The following is a 19738-nucleotide window of genomic DNA, read 5'->3' as shown; positions in this document are numbered from 1 at the left end:
GCTTGCTCACAAAACAGCAACAAAACAAAACGCCTCCTGCCTACCTGAACACCATCATCCAGGTCTACACTCTGTCCCGCCCACTATGCTCTGCCAAAGGCGCCTGATTCTCCCATCACAACAGGGCCCTAAGTCGCTAAATAGACTCTTCCCCTCAGTAGTTCCCAGGTGGTGGAACGAGCTACCAAACTCCATTCTGTCCATGGAGTCCCTAAAGACCCAGCTCTTTCATGAACACCTCTGCACTTAATGATATCGATGCTATTGATGATGATGACATCGAGGATGTAGTTTATGCTGACTAGGACTATACTGATCTTGTTGATGTTGCTGATGATGATAATTATTAAAATAAAAAATTTTTTTAAAGCATCCTATACACTGCCTGTCGGCATCAGTGTCCGATCGCACTTGAAGCAGTTTTTTGGCACTTACTGACATTGTTCCCTCCTGTCTTGATCCTCCTGACTCTCATGCTGTGCGATCACACAATAATGCTGCGCTAATTAAACAATAGCACCTTCTATCATGATAAAGAGAAACATACATCATTTTATTAGTCAACCTTTTGGAGAAGTTCAGGGTCTTCTTACTCTTACTACTGTTTGGAACAACCAGGAGAGACGCAATGACATGATCTCTGCGACATCTCTCCTGTCTGCTGCCTGCTGTAACTTGTGTCGGGGGCAGGGGGGCAGGGTGGCGGGGACGTAGCGAGTGGTTAAGCGAGAGAGAGAGAGAGATCAGCAAAGTGCAGGCGAAGTGATGCTGCACCGGTAGAGCAGAGGAAAAGAAACAGGGAAGTTAACAATTGTCTTCTTCTTCCTCTTACAGGTTTTTCCACCAGTTGGCGTAGATGATGTTGCATTACTGCCACCATCAGTGTTTAACCTAAGTTTCCATTCATTTAAAGCTGTATTTTCAGTTAAAAATCCACACTAATTAGACCAACAAATGTCTCCCCATTGACGAAGTAACGAGTAACGGATATTCTTCGGGGAAATGTGTCTGAGTAAAAGTACAAATTTTACTCAGGAAATGTAGTGGAGTTTAAAGTAGAAGTTGTCAGAAATTTAAAAACTCAAGTTAAGTACAGATACTCCAAAAAAATACTTAAGTACTGTAACTAAGTACTATTACTTCGTTACATTACACCACTGGTGTAGCGTTGCATCGTCACGTTGTTCCTACCGGTGTCTTCTGGTGCTTTTACAGCTCGTAATGACGGCGTCCGCTCTTTGTGCAGTAAAATGCAATTCTTCTTCTTGTCTAGAATTATGTTATTATGTTGTATGTCTGCTCTCTGCAAAATGCGCTCTCAGTGCTTGGCAGGATGCAGCTGGTGCCCTGGCGTGTACTCTACAGCAATTTCAAAACCAAGCAAACTTTTTATTGTCTCCATCTGTTATCTTACTCAATTTATCGTTTTAACTGTGCTTCTACGAAGAGGTCAATCAAGAAAACAGACTGGAAATTTTAACCAGTCAGTTTAATAATAAATTTAATTTTCTGGTTTGCGTGTGTTACCTTCAAAATAAAAGTGCAACTTATGTTACAATAGTGTTGAAATTGTCTGTTAGAAGAAACGTCCGTCAATCACATTCAAGTTAATGTAAACAAAAGTCTAAGCATTAAAATATGGGGCCTACAATAAGTACCTATTATGCAGAATAATAAATCATAATTAGTTGACTATATCTTGTATTATTTTGTATAACAACTGGTGCTCAGAAAAAGACTCAATGCAGGGATCACACAGAGAGGAGCAGGTGTAAAACAGTTTACTTTAGGCAGTAGGCAGTAGGCAGTAGATCATACACAGGAGGTCAGTCACAACAGCAACAGTACAGATCAGGGTCAGGCTTTCAATCAGTATCCAGGAACAATCCAAGGTCAAACACTAAACAGACTTACAGAGGGGCATAGACAAAATCAGAGCCCAAAAAGCAAAGCAGAGGTCAAAAACACATGAAGGCAAAACACGAGAAAAAAGTATGGAAAGCTTGTTGCAAAAGAACGAAGACAATCTGGCAGAGTACAAGTGATATGGCGGTGGTATATATGTTCAATGACTAATTGGAAGTAGTAACAGGTGTGGCTGATTGCAAGGCGGGAAACTTACAGGAAATGACATCAGAAAATGAGGATGAAACTAAACTTAACAAAATAAAACAGGAAGTACAAGAAAAACACACTCCACAAAAACAGAGTCCAGCATCACAAGTCTGTGGTAAGTGAAGGGTCCAAGATGATACTGGCAGCACTCCCATGACTGCTCTTGACCACCTTGTGATGTGGGAAGGGCTGATGAATCGAGGAGCCAACTTTCTGGACTCCACACGAAGAGGCAGGTCTTTAGCAGACAACCAGACATGTTGACCTGGCTGATAGGCAGGAGCTGGTCTGCGATGGTGCATACTCAATCCACAACAGTTGCTTACTCCAAGAGGTGGGGTTCTGAGAAGCTAGGCAGCGCAGACCAGGCTCCATCTCCTGGTTGTAGTGCTCAGTTTGGCCGTTTGACTGGGGATGATATCCCAATGACAGGTTGACCATGGCTCCGATGAGTATGCAGAACTCCTTCCAAAAGTGAGACGTAAACTGAGGTCCACGGTCGGGAACACATTCTGGGAGACCCAAACTTGTTTACATTCTCAATACACCCCTGCTGTCTTAATTAAACCGAATGGCATCAACAGATACTCATAGTGTCCACTATGAGTGTAAAATGCCGTTTTCCATTCTTCCTTCTCTTTTATCCTCACTAAGTCATAAACGTTTTTCAGATCCAGCTTTGTGAAAATAGTAGCTCCTTAAAGGAGTGCGAAAGCTAAGGAAATGAGTGGAAGAGGGTACCTGTTCTTGAAAGTGATTTCATTGAGACCTCAATGCAGGGCCGCAGAGAACTATCCTTCTTTTCCAAGAAAAAGAACCCCGCTCCAGCTGGAGACGAGGAGGGGCGAATGATACCTGCAGCAAAGGAGCTCTGAATGTAATTGTCCATTACCTCTCAGTGGTAGAGTCGGTTGTCTCTCAATGGGAAGGTTGCGGATTCAATCCCTGACAGCTACAGTCACATGTCGAAGTGTCCTTGGGGAAGACGCTGAACCCCAAATTGCTCCCTTTGACATATCCATCGGGTATGAATATGCATGGATCTGATTGGAGATTGGCATTTAGGCCTTTGCCATCAGTGTGTGAATGACTGTGTGAATAGGTGAATGTGACATGTAGTGTAAGAAGGAGCCTTGAGTGGTCGCAAGACTAGAAAAGCTCAATTTAAATACAGTCCATTTACCATTTAGCATTTCAATGACGGAGGGGAGGATTGGAAATGTGCATAGTTGGTGGGGACTATGCAGATTCTGAATTTTTTAATGAGGGAGTAGGAGGAGATGTCTTGAGAAGATTTTTACAAGGTAATTAAATGTATTTTGCAGAAACAACAATTTATTATTTCAAGCAGAGCATTTTATGTCTTAAAACATGACTGGAGCTGGACTTAGCTATCTCAGTTGATCTATGATGCTTCATGTCTGAGCTGGGTTTTGAAAGACACCTTGCCTTATGACTTGCATATGAGTGCACACTTGATCAGTGAGATACCCTTTATTCCAACTGCACTTTGTATTGTTGGCTTATTTCTGTTTACACTATGGGCATCCAATCAAAGTCTAAAGTCCTTAAAATGCAGTCGAGTTACGGAGACCTGATATGACTTGTCGTACTGCCTAGCCAAGATTGCTGATGAATGAGTGATTGCCAAAACATTAGTGTATCCATGCATAAAAACACATTTTAACTGTCACTTATGCAAGATGACAAAGGTCTTGTTTGTCCAGGGAAAGTGGGTGTGTCTGCTGCTAGTTATGTAACTACACTGTCACAAGCACCTTTGTATACACTGATTAATTATCAGTCACCTGTCTGGTCGTGTTAGTAGTGACTCATTCCTGCGTGTTGAACAAAGAAGTGTTAACAAGATTGAACAGGCTCTATAAAACCTTTGGTGCTTCAAGTGAGGACAAGGAAAGTCTCCCTCCTGCTGCAAGTTGAACTCGCTGCAACAATGTGGATTTATAATTTTCTGCTGGGTTTAGACCTCAAGGGGCTGCTCCTGTTTGTTTTTATTTTCATCATAATAGCAGACTATCTCAAACGCCGAAATCCTCCTAATTATCCTCCAGGACCGTTGGCTTTACCAATTGTGGGGAATTTCTTCAATATGGACACAAAACAACCTCACATTTATTTTTCTAAGGTAAAGTTTAATACGACAGCTTCATTGAACAGTGTGTTCAGAGGTTAACTGTGGTAGAATTGCTGAATGGTTTTAGTCATACACTTTACATTTGTTAAAAGTTAAGTATTACCTGAGCATGTTTTCATGAATTAGGTCTGTACTGTCTTGAGATATTGTAATTTATTAAAAATTGATTTAGTAGATTTATCGACATTCACAATCAATACAACATCCTTCACAAAGAAGTTGAGCGATATAATTCAGGATGAGGCCTATGTGGACAATAATATGTAAAACTTCGTTGAAAGAAATCGAAGCCCTTTTTTATACTTCAGGAAACGTACATTGACATTTCAATTCTTCATGTAAAAACTAACTAACTAATGAACAAGAGGAAAAAGGTAATACATGCAGTAATGTGTGTGGTTTGTAAGTGTTCATTTATTGATTTACTATCCACAGCTGGCTGACATTTATGGGAATGTGTTCAGCTTCCGCTTTGGCAGAGACAAGATGGTGTTTGTGTCCGGCTACAAGGCAGTGAAGGAAGCCATTGTGACACAAGCTGAGAACTTTGTGGATCGACCATCTGATGCAGTCCAGGACAGGTTTTACTCAGGAACCTCAGGTTTACAAATCTCTCCTTCTTGTCCTTGGCTGAACAAAAATTAGTCTTGCTGCTTTTACCCTACTTAAATTGCATGCATTTATGAAGGTGGTCTGTTCATGAGCAATGGTGAAACATGGAGGAGACAGCGACGCTTTGCCTTGTCTACATTACGCAGCTTTGGCCTGGGCAAAAACACCATGGAGCAGAGAATCTGTGAGGAGATCCGACACCTGCAGGAGGAGATAGAGAAGGAGAAAGGTGGTTCACAGGGAGTACAACACAAGCTCATAATCAGAAGTAGTAGGTCTTTAGTAGTGTGGTCTAAACAGTAACTCCTTTCCTGCAGGTGAACCTTTCAACCCAGCAGACCTCTTAAACAAAGCTGTGTCCAACATCATTTGCCAGCTGGTGTTCGGGAAAAGGTTTGACTACAGTGACCACAACTTCCAACGCATGCTGAAATGTCTGTCAGAATTATTATTTCTGGAGGGCTCTGTATGGGCTTGGGTGAGTTAATAATAGCTTATAGCATTCAGGTGGTAATGTCACAGTCAATACTCCAAGGCTGACTGAGAGGTCCATGTCAAAAGTTATCACAAAAGGTAAAGCTGACGCTAAGTTTCTCCCACCTGTTTTCTTGCATGTAGCTCTATGGGTCATTCCCTGGAGTGATGAAGCACTTGCCAGGTCCTCACAACAAAATGTTCAGTCACCTCATAACCCTGGTAGACTTCATCAGTCAGGAGGTACAAAGGCACAAGAAGGACCTTGACCACAACAATCCCCGGGACTACATAGACGCTTTCATTATTGAAATGAAAAACGTATGTAAAAACTACATTTATACCTTCAGTAATACCTTGTAGCCCTTCCTGTCAATCTACCAGTCATTGACCCTTGTATCTATTCTGCATTTTGGAATAGCACAAAGAGACTGATGTGGGCTTCAATGAGAACAATCTGGCTATGTGCTCTCTGGATCTGTTCCTAGCTGGCACAGAGACAACCTCCACCACTTTGCTGTGGGCTTTGGTTTTCCTCATCCAAAACCCGGATATCCAGGGTAGGTGCAATGCTGCAGTCTTTACTTATCTAACTGTGACAACAAAATAAGATCAGATCAGATAAGATAATCCTTTATTGACCCCAAGAGGGCAAATTCGGGTGTTGCAGAAGTACAAAGACATAATAGCAAGTAAGTAAATACAGTATTAAAATAAGAATAAGATAAATACAACAAAATAAGAGGTATATGGCCTACAACTGGTATACAAGTAGTGACAGTGACAGTTATGAGATAAAGTGACATGTAAATGCAATATGAAGCAAAATTTTAGCAGTATGAAATAATACAGTATGAGGAATAAGGTATAACATGTAGTAATGTATAGGTGCAGTATAAAAGTGGCAATAAAATACAGTATGGTATATACAGTATGTTTATGTATATAATTTAGTATGATATGGAAAAATAAATGAATAGTAAAAATGTCATATAAAAGTAACATTGCAATAATATAGTATATTAGTATAATATGATATACAGTATGTGGTATCAATAATAATAATACATGAATGATAATAATGTAAAGTACAGCAATAGAGACAAGTCATCGGATATAATAGGTGTTGTACTGTACAGTATGCATAATATATTATGAATATATACATATAGAATACTAGAATATAATACTATATAATATACTATACTATATAACAGTAATAATACTAATAATAGTATTATATAGTGCAGTATAATATGGAGGTAAATAGTAGGTACAGTATAGTATATGAGGATATAACAGCACAGTATATAGTGAGTATATAACGAGTAAGTCTTGCTATAAGTACAAGAAAACAAGACCGTGCTGGTGGCACTGTGAGGCAGCTCTTTGAGCTATATGCTAACATCAGCTCGCAAACTTCTCTTACAAGGACAATGCTAACATGCTAATGCTTACCCTATTAGTTTAGGATGTTAGCATGGTAATATTATACAAAATAGTCTACAGTTTAGGCTACAGCTGTGGCTGATTGAAATGTTAAAACATTTTCAGAAATTACTAATTTACCAAAGTAATGGAAAAATTAATGTTCGAGATGATACAGATGATATTGATCAAGAGTAGTCACCAAGAGACTATCAAACTGAGCAACTTTGCCAGAGAGCCATTTCACTACGGCTAAGAATGATAGGAATTGTTTGTATACGGCTTATTTTCTACATAGAGAGTTTACACAAGGAGATTGTTTGCATATGTCCAAATTTATAAACTTATCTAGTGGGTAATGGATAAAGCTCTGAAGCAGATAAACAGTTCAGATGAATGTTTCTTTTGAGCGATAGTAACAGGGGCTTAAAAGTTAAAGCAGAGGAAAAAAGTGTTTTACACTTAAAAGTTGTGGAGCCAAGGAGTGTAATGCTCAAATTATGTCGAATCTGTCTAAAACAATGCTCACATGCCCGTATATTTTAGTTCAGTGTAATCATTCCTCCTGTCCAAACTGGTCACAAAGCTATCAAAGGAAGAAACTCATGGACCTCATGAGTTACTTGATCATGAGTGACAACATTCTTTTCACTTCCTCTGTCACCACAAGCTTCTTTAATTTGATTGTATTTTAGACAAAGTCCAGGCCGAGATAGACAGGGTGATTGGACAAAACCGCCTGCCCACTATGGCTGACAGACCCAACCTGCCCTACACTGACGCTGTCATCCACGAGATCCAGAGATTTGGAAATATTGTTCCTCTAAATGGACTCAGAATGGCTTCCAAGGACACGATACTGGGAGGTTACTTCATCCCCAAGGTGCATGTCGTACAAATTCAATACTTAACTTGAGTAAATCTGAGAGCTGCTGCAGCATCGCTTGAGTTTAACTTGTTGTTTTTCAGGGTACAGCACTGATTCCCAGCCTGACCTCTGTGCTCTTTGACAAAACTGAATGGGAGACTCCAGACAGGTTTAACCCTGGACACTTCCTCACTTCTGAGGGAAAGTTTGTGAAGAGAGAAGCTCTCCTGCCTTTCTCTGCAGGTGAACCACGTTCAGTTCAACCTTAAGCTTAACTTTAACCAGAATTCAAACTTCATCCTGAGCTTTTTCACTATTATGTGTGTTGTTGTTTTTGGTCATTTCAGGGAAACGTGTGTGTCTTGGAGAAAGTCTCGCCAAGATGGAGCTGTTCCTGTTTCTTGTTGGTTTACTACAGAAGTTTTCTTTCTCTGTTCCTGATGGAGTAGAGCTAAGTACAGAAGGAATCACTGGAACTACTCGAGTACCGTACCCGTTCAAGGTTTACGCCAAGGTGCGTTGAATTGAATAACAACTTTCTACCAGCATGTAAATGACAAGAAAGATTCAAATGCTTTATGTCTGTCACTGTTGTGTGGTTGATTTTCTGTACTGAGGACCTGTTTATTTGCATTTGATTCTGTATGAAGGTTAGTTTTTACAAAAATGTCTTTGTATTGACAGGACTGTTTATATGATGTTCTCTTTGTCTTTGTTATTAATTCAATTGTACAGAATAAATATATTCTGTAGATGCACTCTATCTGTAAGGGTAACATTTTTTTTTTTACAGTTAATTAGCATATATATTAGTGAATATTTATTGGTGAATATTGACAGAACATTTACCTATCTAACATGACTACTTCATGATTTGTGTGACAAATCTGGTTGTATGACTCATGATGGACTATTTCAAAAATACAAATTAAAAAACAGATGTCTGTTTCATATTACACACATTTTTCTCCCTTTTCAAACTGGTGCCTACATTACCTCATGCAAGAAGCGATATACGAACACATTTTCTCTTATTTTTGATCTTATCCATGATTTTTTCTTATTTTGTTCGTATCCATTGGTTTCGGGAATTCACCAGTTTTTTCTTATTTTTGCTCTTTTCTTAGGTAAAAGAACATTTTAAGATTGGTGGAGAGCACTCTTACAAAGACTAAAGAAAAAAACCTTTTCACAGTCCACAAATGTTTGTCCAATGCACGGAAATATACGTTTTAAAACTGAGAAACATAAAAAATGCATCATACAATCAAATTTAGATTATTATATGTTTTAAGGGGAATTTTGATGATTGGATTAATTCATTTTTGGGCTAAAGAGATATTATTAGTCACTTGATCCCAATTACGCAAAGAGTGCACTTTTAGAGATCGCACAGATGTAACATGAGACGGATGAATGCTGCTGAGCCGTTTTAGATTGCAGATTCCATCTTCATATCAAACTCATATCATATTCATTTCACTGTTTTTTATTTCAGTAACCGTGCATCACTTGGCTGACTCTTCACAGCATCACAGATCTTTTGCCATTGCTGCATTTTTGATGTACCTGTTACGCAGTTCTCAGTTTTGTTCTATGTGGCGGCACCTAATGCACACGTCCCGATTTAAACAGATGTCCACAGTTGGTTCCCGTTGTCATGGTGTTAACTCTTGATTTGCAAAAGGTTCAATCACTATTGTGTCACATCATTCGGCGATAGATAGTGACCTCACAGAAATTTATTTAAATGGAAATCTTTGTGATTATATCTTTAAGTTGATTTAAAAGTACTACTGATTTCGCAACTGCTGTAGTTCTTCTTCTTCCTACCTTTTTTAAGCGGCATTTCTTCTTCTCCTTGTGCCCGATTTGCACATGGCACAACATGCACCTGCCCTTAAATGTTGTTTAAGGGGCATTACCTATGCTAAGTAGAATTCATCATTCAGCTCTCCTGGGTAAGAGCAGATTGGGGTGGTTAAGAACGTTTGGTGCATCCGGCTTTTTTTTTCTCTTAACAGAAAATTAAGAGAAAATTTAAGAGACTGTTGCTGCATGAGGCTCATTGTTTCAGCTATCAAATACAGGTAGAACATCTGCCAAAAAAAGTCTTTCAGAAGCCTTTAATTAAAGCCCTCCCCGCAGAGGAGGCTATCATGCGGGCAAAGGCTAGTAACCTCCAGCAGCTGAAGGAGCCAGATACCAAAAAAAAATCACCAGCACTTAGTTTGCTAACAGAGACTGTGGAAAAAACAGCGCCAACTAAGCAGTAACTCACTGATGTTGAGAACATTTAGCTGTGAGAGCACAGGCGCACATAACTATCAGGAGAAAGTCTGAAACGGTAACACTGCCTGGGCACTTCACAAAGATATTTTCAGCCACTCCGCCATAAAACAACGCTGAACAGTAGCCACATTGAGAACAAGCTAACGTTAGCCCTTTTTCTGACTTGGAAAGTCAGAGGAACCTCATCAACCCCGACCTCATAATCTCTGTGCATCAATAGTAAATAAAAGCTGTAGTATAAACTGTTTCACTTCTGTCATATTTGTGTCTCATTGACTCAGTCGTACACACAGTACTGTCCAATTTCTATCTGTGGACATTTTGTGGACCTCATATTTGTTCGGCAGTTGTCTGTATGGTTGGTTTTCCGACTTGTTGTACTGGAACGCAGTCAACTCGGGAGTGACGTCATTCCTAGTTCTGAATTCCAACTTCCAAGATAAATGGAACGCACCATATGATCAACTTCAAAGAAGGAGGCGTTTCTTGTAACGGGGCAAATCTTGTAACAAGGGGGTGTAACTTGCAGGCCGCAGACAACCCCCTCTCGAAAATAGGGCTTTAAATGAACAGAAACTGAGAGGGTAAACACTGATGGTGGCAGTAATGCAACATTGTGTACACCAACTGGTGTAAAAGCCTTGAAGAAGAAGAAGAAGAAGAAGAAGAAGGTTGTTAACTTCCCTGCTCCTTTTCCTCTGCTCCGCCAGGTGCAGTGTCACTTTGCCTGCACTTTGCCGATGTCTCTCTCTTGCTTTACCAGTCGCTACGTCCCCGCCCCCCTGACTCGAGTTTAAGCAAGAGGACAGGAGAGATGTCGCAGCAATCATGTCATTGCTGAAATAAACAATCTCTCCTGGTTGTTCCAAAACAATAGTAAGAGTAAGAAGACCCTGAGGTAACTTCTTCAAATATTACATTATGCACGTTTCTCTTCATCATGATAGAAGGTGCTATTGTTTAATTAGCACACCATTATTGTGTGCTCACACAGCATGCGAGTCAGACAGACAGACGTAGATAATAAACATCTTTTACTTGTACTTTTACTTTCAATACTTAAGTACAATCATGACAACAAAAACTTTTGATACTTGAGTAAAAGTTTTAAAGTACCTGATCTTTTTTGTACTTAAGTAATATCAGAACAGCCAAATGACAAAGTCATTTTCTGGTTTGATATCTGTTCTTTTACTCATGTAGCCTATGGCTTTCAGGTACTTTATCCACCACTGCTCGCAGGCCATGTGGGCGTTTGCTCGTGTGGTGAGATGGTGGCAGTGAAGGTTTAAGTAGATTGCAAACAACGATAACTCAAGCAGGAGCAGGCAATGCCACCTTGGGAATTTCACCCAAGGAAATAACAGCCAATATCACTACTGACACTCAAAAAGACTTTCAGCTTTGCTTACTCAGCGGCAGGAGATGTGATTCCATCAAAATATCAAAGCTTTATTATTTAAAAAAAGGAGCACTATATTTCAATACAAAATTCAATCACTCAAGGGGAGCGGCAGAGCTGAGGCCTATAGGTAAGAGAAAATGTGTGCTAAATTAAACAAAAGAAACAAAACAAAATAAACTAACTTACACTAAATAACTAACTAAAAAACACACAAGGTTACCCTTAGAAAGTAATCAACAGATGTTTAGAAACGAGGAAAAATAACAAAATAAACTACATGAATCCAGACTTCATGAATAGTGAGGGACACGTTGGTTCAAAATAACAGGAAGAACAACCGAACCTGACCAAACAATATTAAACCCCTGCGGCAGTTGGATGGCCGGCCTGAGGGAAATAAACAAACAAGTCATTAAGGCAAACCCCACTCACAGAAAGGAGCTTGCATTCATGCTGAATTGGCCCACGGTTAAGAAGACAGGCTAAAAACAGTAATACCACTGCATTAAACAGAACCCAACTATCCATAAGGTAGGGTAAGCAGCAAAGCAACGCAGGGTGAACAAAGTCAGGTAAAGCAGCAGCGTCCTTGCAGCATGAGCAACACAGCAGTTCCCCAGTAAGGCTGCTAATCAGTCTCTGAAATACATGCAAAGAGGAATTAAAACTATGCATATTAACTATAAATTTATATAAATAGCGCCAAAGGGGGCTACATACCTGGGATATCTTCAGATATAAACTATCAGAGGAAGAAACGTCACCTTTAGTTGAGCTGGCCTTATTGCAGAAAACTCTTGCAACCTTACATCATGACCATCATGGGAAGTACAGCCTTTTCTGGCTCTGCACTTTACACTCTGAGTCGTCTTGGTATATTCTCCACTATACTAATAGTACTGACACCCCCTATTGGTCCTAGCCTGCATTAGCATACAACAACCACTTCATAACATCCCTCCCCTCTTAAATCCAAACTACTATGTAGTTTACAATGACTTAACACAACATCACCACAACCATTTTTCTCATTTGCCTACAATAAAACATTAACAGGCATAACAAATTGTTTATCAGTGTAACAGATTTCAATCACAATTCACTTTTCTTCTTTTCTTGTTTTCAACAACCCAGGCCTTTTATTACAGTTAATTCAAACTTAAATAAACAAGGAGTAAATCAAAAAAATGTAATACAAATTAAAACAACAACCGAAGTTATGCCAAAAAATATGAGAATTAAATGTGGTCTGTTAAATATCAGATCACTGTCATCTAAAGCTCTATTAGTGAATGATCTGATATCAGATTATCATATTGATTTACTCTCTTTAAAATGTTTAAATGAATCCACTCCTCACAGTCATCCTTACACTCATATTCCTCGAGACACTGGTCGAGGTGGTGGAGTGGCAGCTATTTTCAGTTCTAGTCTTCCAATCAACCCTAGACCAAAACTTAGTTTCAGCTCTTTTGAAAGCCTTGTTCTGAGTTTTTCACATCCAGCTTGGAAAACTTTACAGCCTTTTTTATTTGTGATAGTATACCCCCCTCCTGGCCCATACTCTGATTTTCTAACTGAATTCTCAGAGTTTTTATCAGATTTAGTCCTGAGTTCAGATAAAATAATTATTGTAGGGGACTTCAATATTCATGTAGATGTTGATAAGGATAGTCTTAGCATGGCATTTATGTCCCTTTTGGACTCTATTAGTTTCACTCAAAGTGTAAACCAGCCTACGAACCACACCCCTTGTTCTAGCTTATGGCCTTGAAACCGAAAACTTAATTGTCTTTCCACAAAATCCTCTTTTATCAGATCACTATTTAGTAACATTCAATGTCCTGTTAACCGACTACTCTACAGTTGACAAAAATGTACTCACAAGATGTTTGTCTGATAGGGCTGCTAAATTTAAGGAAGCAATTCCAGCTGCTTTTAATTCTTTACCACATCTGTTTACTACAGAAAGCTCTTGATCAGTTTGTTGATAGTACTGCAGGTTTGCTGAGAAGTACTCTAGATTTGATTGCCCCTGTAACAAAGAAGATTATCAAACGACAGAAGCTAGCTCCATGGTATGACTCAGAAACTCGTAACCTGAAGCAAATGTCGCGTAAATTTGAAAGAATGTGGCGATCCACCAAAACAGAAGAGTCTCGTTTACTCTGGCAAAATAGTCCTAATAAATACAGCAAGGCCCTACGGAATGCTCAAGGTGTCTACTACTCCTCTCTCATGGAAGAAAATAAAAACAATCCCAGGTACCTTTTCAGCACTGTAGCCAGGCTGACAGAGAGTCACAGCCCCATTGAGCCATGTATTCCTATAGCTCTCAGCAGTGATGATTTCATGAGCTTCTTTAATGACAAAGTCCTAAAGATTAGAGACAAAATTTGTAACCTCCTGCCGTTAACTGGTGCAGATGTATCTTTGGAAACTGCTCAAAAACCTGATGTTTACCTTGACTATTTTTCACAAATTGACCTTCCTGAGCTAAATTCTCTGATATCTTCGTCTAACCATCAACCTGTCTTTTCGACCCGATTCCAACCAAGCTGCTTAGGAAGTCTTTCCCTCAATTAGCACTTCTTTACTAGATATGATCAATATGTCTTTACCGGCTGGCTATGTACCCCAGTCTTTTAAACTAGCTGTAATTAAGCCACTTCTCTAACAACAGTTTATTTGAGGACTTTCAGTCAGGATTTAGAGTCCACCATAGCACTGAGACAGCCCTTGTACGAGTTTCAAATGATCTACTTACTGCTTCAGACAGAGGACTTCTCTTTGTACTCGTCCTGTTAGATCTTAGTGCCGCTTTCGACACGATAGACCATTACATCCTGTTACAGAGACTAGAACATTTAATTGGCATTACAGGATCTGCATTATGTTGGTTTAAATCTTATTTATCAGATCGATCTCAGTTTGTAAATGTTCATGATGTGTCCTCTATGCACACCAAAGTTAGTCGTGAAGTTCCACAAGGTTCTGTGCTCGGACCGATTCTTTTTACCTTATATATGCTTCCTTTTGGTAATATCATGAGGAAACGCATCATTTTCATTGTTACGCAGATGATACTGAATTATACTTATCAATGAAGCCAGACGAAACCAATCAGCTATCTAAACTAGAAGCATGCCTTAAGGACATAAAGATCTGGATGACTAGAAACGTTCTGCTACTTAATTCAGACAAAACTAGAGTTATTGTGCTCGGCCCCAAACACCTTAGAGATTCTTTCTCTAATGATATAACTGCCCTAGATGGCATCAGCCTGGCATCCAGCACTACTGTTAGGAATCTGGGAGTTCTATTTAATCAGGATATGTCCTTCATCTCCCATATAAAACAAATATCAACGACAGCCTTCTTTCTTCTTCATAACATAGCAAAAATCAGACACATCTTGTCTCAAAACAATGCAGAAAAACGAGTCCATGCATTCGTTACTTCCAGGCTGGATTATTGTAACTCGTTACTATCAGGCTGCCCTAATAAGTCACTAAAAACTCTTCAGCGGGTAAAAAATGCTGCAGCACGTGTGCTGACAAGAACTTGGAAGAGAGATCACATCTCTCCTGTATTAGCCTCTCTGCACTGGCTTCCTGTAAAATCTAGAATAGAATTTAAAATCCTTCTTCTTACTTACAAAGCTCTTAAAGGTCAGGCACCAGCATATCTTAAAGAGCTCATAGTGCCATATTACCCCTCTAGAACATTGCGCTCCGAGGATGCAGGCCTGCTTGTGGTACCTAAAGTCTCTAAGAGTAGTGTGGGAGGTAGAGCCTTCAATTACCAGGCCCCCCTCTTCTGGAACAATCTACCAGTCAAGGTCCGGGAGGCAGACACCCTCTCTTCTTTTAAGAGTAGACTTAAAACTTTCCTCTTTGATAAAGCGTATAGTTAGGGCTGGCTCAGGTTTGGACTAGCCAATAGTTATGCTGCTATAGGTTTAGACTGCCGGGGGGATCTGACACACCAAGTTCCTCTCTCTCTCTCTCTCTCTGTCTCTCTCTCTCTCTCTCTCTCTCTCTCTCTCTGTGTGTTTATCTGTCTCTCTCTCTGTCTCTCTCCCACTCTCTCTCTCTCTCTCTCTGTTATATTAATGCAGCTCATTAACTCTGTATCTTCTGGTCCCATTAATATTACTAACCATATATCTTCGCTGCTCCGACCTCACACGTTGCCATGACAACGGCGAGAGTTACTAAACTTACCCCTTTTTCTCCTAATGATTATTGTAATATTTTACCTTTGTTGCAGTCCTTAAGAATTTAATTTCACTGCTTTTTTGGTTATTTTGTCATGTCAAAGTATTACATAAGCATTATACAGTATTAGTAAATTTCCTTTGTTACGTTCGTCCTGGCCAATAAAGTTTTGTTGTGGATCATGTGACCATGCTGCTCGCAGACGTGGTGCAGCGCCAGAGAGACTGAAAGCTGGCGGGTGGAAGCGGCACTTGTTGATCCCGTCTTTTATTTTGCATTTCTGTTGGTCTACCAGGCGAACACGGTAAATATTAAGTTATTTTACTTGTTAATTTACTGTCTTTATTTATTTCATGTTAAATGTCTGAAATTGTCTTCTTTCGTTTTGTAGTTTTCACAGTGTTTGATAGTCTTCTGTGAAGATTAAACATGATTGTGAACATCAGTATGAGTCGTGGATTCCTTTAAAGACCAGCAGCTATACCGGGAGTTCTTGTGCTCCCTTGTCTTGAAGGTTCCTGGGGATCGTTGCTGCAGACCACCTGCTGCTGTGGACCTGCTCGACTGCAACAACTACTAACATCAGTCTTCCCCATAGTATCATCATTTTTGCTGCTAATGCCAATAGTAGACCTGATGACTTCAACTGTTACAATTATGATTACTACAGCCTTTATCATTACTCTGCTTCTTGCGCTAATTTATTTTTTTGCTAATTTTCACACTAGTGTACCACTATTATTGGCATTGTAACCATAAGTATGTATTACCTGTTGTTGTCCATGTAACAAGGACATATGTTGTTGTTGTATCAAGAACATATGTTGTTGCTGCTCTCTTTGCCTGTCTCTATCCTGCATCTCCTTCTATCCCATTTTCGGCCCATACAGTTGAGGCAGACGGCTGTTCAACATGAGTCTGGTTCTGCTCGAGGTTTCTGCCTGTTAAAAGGAAGTTTTTCCTTGCCAATGTGCAGAATATTGCTAATTGCTAATCATGGTGATTCATGTTGGGCCTCTCTTTAAATAACATAACAAAGAGTCGGTCTAGACCTGGGGTCCGTTTCACAAAGCAGGTTCAACAAACTCTGAGTCTAACCATGAACTCTGAGTTGATCTACTCTGAGATAGGAAACTCTGAGTTTTCGGTTCCAGGACAGCTGATCAGAGTTAGTTCAATCAATTCTGAGTAGGTTCAGCCAGAGCTAAGTGCATGCACGCTGACTATAAAAAGCCAGCATTAATGGAGCCCCGATACCACGATTCACCATGGCAACGGTACACAAAAAGCGGTCCTCCTACGTCACACCAGTGGAGCTCGAAATCCTCATGCGAACGTTCAGCGAATACGAGCATGTTTTTAGAAAAATAAAGTAACACGGCTGCAGCTGCAAAAGAGAGAGAAGTGGCACGAGTGAACGCGTACGTTTGAACTGGTCTGTTTATTTAATACTTAATCACGACCCGAAGCTAAAATGTATATTAATTTAGGAACAATCCAGCTGGAGAAAAAAAAGTACATGGAAGTAGTTAAAAATAAAATACCAGAACATCATTCAAAGGTGCGGCTTAGGCAGAACAGGCTCATGGCTGAACCTCACTTCAATCATATTTTAAATATTAAACTAATGAAATATCATTCAGTGGCTATTTTAATGTGCATTAGCTTTATCCCTAACATGATGCTGACTTCACATACATTATAATTTATGTTGATTAAACTGAATTGTGTTAGTTTAAAAAAATAATAATAATAATTCCAATAACTTACGGCGTCTTATTTGAGTGCTCTCTGCAGTGGTGGTGGAAAATCTAAAAATGATGACTTTGACACAGATTTGTCTTTTAATTTTTTTTTATCATAATTATAAAAGACTTTTGCAAAGGGGTCAGAGCAGCACAAAGGAGCACAGTTTCTTCGTTTAATTCGGTAACCACTCAAACACACGGGTGAGAAAGGCTGAATGAATGAGGAAGTCGAATGAGGGTTTTATGTTCTAGAGGGAGGAGACAGAGCGAAACTCTGAGTTTCCTGAAGAAAACCTGCTCGCGACCAGGTTAGGTTCACAGACACAGTTACCATAGTAACCAACTCAGAGTTAAAGTTACCTCTCTTTCTGAAACGGCAAACCTGAGGTTTCCCTCATTTCAGGGTTAACAAACTCAGGGTTTTTACTAAACCCGCTTTCTGAAACGGACCCCTGCTCTTTTTGTAAAGTGTCTTGAGATAACTGGTTATGATTTGGCACTATACAAATACATTTTGATTGATTTGATTGATTGATTGTGTCACACCCACTGCTGCCTCCTAGCAGGTCTCTCTCCCTCCCTCTTTCTGTGTGTCTGTCTCTGCTTAATTACAGGAGTGGGTTCAGGTGTGTGGGAGCCAGTGGGCAGCTGCTAATCATCTAATCAACTCCGCTACAAATACCCGGCTTCTTCACACAGCCAGATCGTAGACTCAGTTCGACAGTTGGTACGCTTCGGCCTTTTGCTCTCCAGATTTTGCATTCCTGTTTCTCTTACCCTTATTTCTTCTGCCTACAGTGCCTTGGACCTGCTCCCTCCACCAGCCTTCTCCTGGAATCCTTTTTTTGACCCACTCCCTCAGGAAAAGAACCTTGGCTCCCCTTACCTCAGCCCTGCCTTCACCTTTGTACCTTTTTTTGAGTTTGTAATACACTCTTTTGCTTTGAAACCAGCCTCAGTGTCTGTGTTCTGCTTCTCGGGTTCAAGTTCCTTTTTCCTGCGCAACAGTACGATCTGGCCAGAAAAATGAACCCAGCAGACACAGGTTTTGAAAATCCATCAGATTTCCAATCAGGGCATTCTCCTGGGGGGACATGATCAAGTGTTGAAGACCCTCTCTGAAAGTAATCAGGCCATGCTTTATCAAATTACCCTGTTAACAAACCAAGTAGCCAATCTCACCACTCATCTCATTCAGGCTGCTCCTACTCTGCCAGTCTCACCCCCTCTGGCTTCTTCCACAGCAGCTCCTGATCCGGCTTCCAATCAGGTCCCTGTCCCCCGTGAGCCTTTTGTCCCAGCCCCAGAACGTTATTCTGGAGATCTGGGTTCCTGCGGGGTCTTTTTAACTCAATGCTCCTTAGTGTTTGAGCAACAGCCCCTCTCTTATGCCACTGACCACTCCCGCATAGCTTATGTTATGAACTCCATGACTGGAACTGCTCGAGCCTGGGGATCTGCATTTTGGGAGAGCCAGTCGCCTATGTGTTTCTCCTATCAAGCCTTCACAGCGGAGATGAGAAAGGTATTTGATCACCCTGTTCGGGGCAAAGACGCTGCTAAACGCCTGCTCATTCTCCGGCAGGGTTCCCAAAGTGTGGCAGACATGGCAGTGTATTTTCGCACCCTAGCAGCGGAGAGTGGATGGAATGATGAAGCGTTGCAGGGGGCTTTTCAAAATGCCTTAAGTGATGTTATCAAGAATGAACTTGTGTCCAGAGATGAACCCGAGTCCCTAGATCAACTTGTTGCCTTGGCCATTAAAATTGATAACCGTCTCCGGGAGCGCAGCAGGGAGAGAAGTTCCAAACTATCTGCTTCCTTACCAGCCCCCCCTCGCCACACTCCTAAGGTAACTCCCGAACATACCCGAGCATTCACGGGAAGCACTGAGGCTGAGCCCGAGCCGATGCAGCTAGGCAGAGCTCGGCTAACACCTGAGGAGAGGACCCACCGCATCAACAGTAAGTCCCGTCTCTATTGTGGTTTAACTGGCCATTTCATCTCCACATGCCCATCACGCCCAGTAAAAGACCAGGCTCAGCAGTAATGGGGCAAATCATGGTGAGCCGAGCAGCTAGTTTTTCTTCCCCTCGTCTTCAGTTACATGCCTCCCTCCAGTGGCAGTCCCTATCATTACCACTTTTTGCCCTTGTTGATTGTGGGGCTGATGAAAGTTTCATTGATGCACATGTTGTCCAACAAATGGAGATCCACACTGAACGCTTAAACACACCCCTTAATGCCAAAGCCTTAAATGGACACCTGTTAGCCCAAGTAGTACACCAAACAGTCCCCATTAACCTCAGGATTTCAGGTAATCATTTAGAAAAGATCAAGCTACACGTCATTGACTGCCCCCAAACTCCACTGGTCCTGGGCCTCCCTTGGCTGAAGACCCATAATCCACACATTGACTGG

The 19738-nt window shown here is 40.6% G+C and overlaps 1 protein-coding gene across 1 annotated transcript; it reads left to right on the top strand.

Annotated features, from left to right (window-relative positions):
- Positions 1–4020: 4020 nt before the first annotated feature.
- On the top strand, positions 4021–8580 carry LOC138606965 (cytochrome P450 2J6-like). The gene is made up of 9 exons (XM_069679464.1): positions 4021–4261; positions 4706–4871; positions 4959–5111; positions 5200–5360; positions 5501–5677; positions 5778–5916; positions 7480–7667; positions 7754–7895; positions 8000–8580. The coding sequence occupies exons 1-9, from the start codon at positions 4070–4072 to the stop codon at positions 8173–8175; spliced, it is 1494 nt and encodes a 497-aa protein (XP_069535565.1). The 5' UTR covers positions 4021–4069; the 3' UTR covers positions 8176–8580.
- The last annotated feature ends 11158 nt before the right edge of the window (positions 8581–19738 follow it).

Source organism: Semicossyphus pulcher, unplaced genomic scaffold, assembly GCF_022749685.1.
Source record: "Semicossyphus pulcher isolate SPU_LCO1_2020_fin unplaced genomic scaffold, fSemPul1.0.p SCAF_4, whole genome shotgun sequence".
Lineage (NCBI taxonomy): Eukaryota > Metazoa > Chordata > Actinopteri > Labriformes > Labridae > Semicossyphus > Semicossyphus pulcher.
This window is presented reverse-complemented; position numbering and strand designations above follow the sequence as displayed.

Bases quoted from the DNA above. Each gene is read 5' to 3' on its own strand.
- LOC138606965 (XM_069679464.1), top strand. From the start codon at position 4,070: ATGTGGATTTATAATTTTCTGCTGGGTTTAGACCTCAAGGGGCTGCTC. The intron at 4,872-4,958 runs GTTTACAAATCT...GCATTTATGAAG, and splicing joins GTTTTACTCAGGAACCTCAG to GTGGTCTGTTCATGAGCAAT. The intron at 5,678-5,777 runs GTATGTAAAAAC...ATTTTGGAATAG, and splicing joins TCATTATTGAAATGAAAAAC to CACAAAGAGACTGATGTGGG.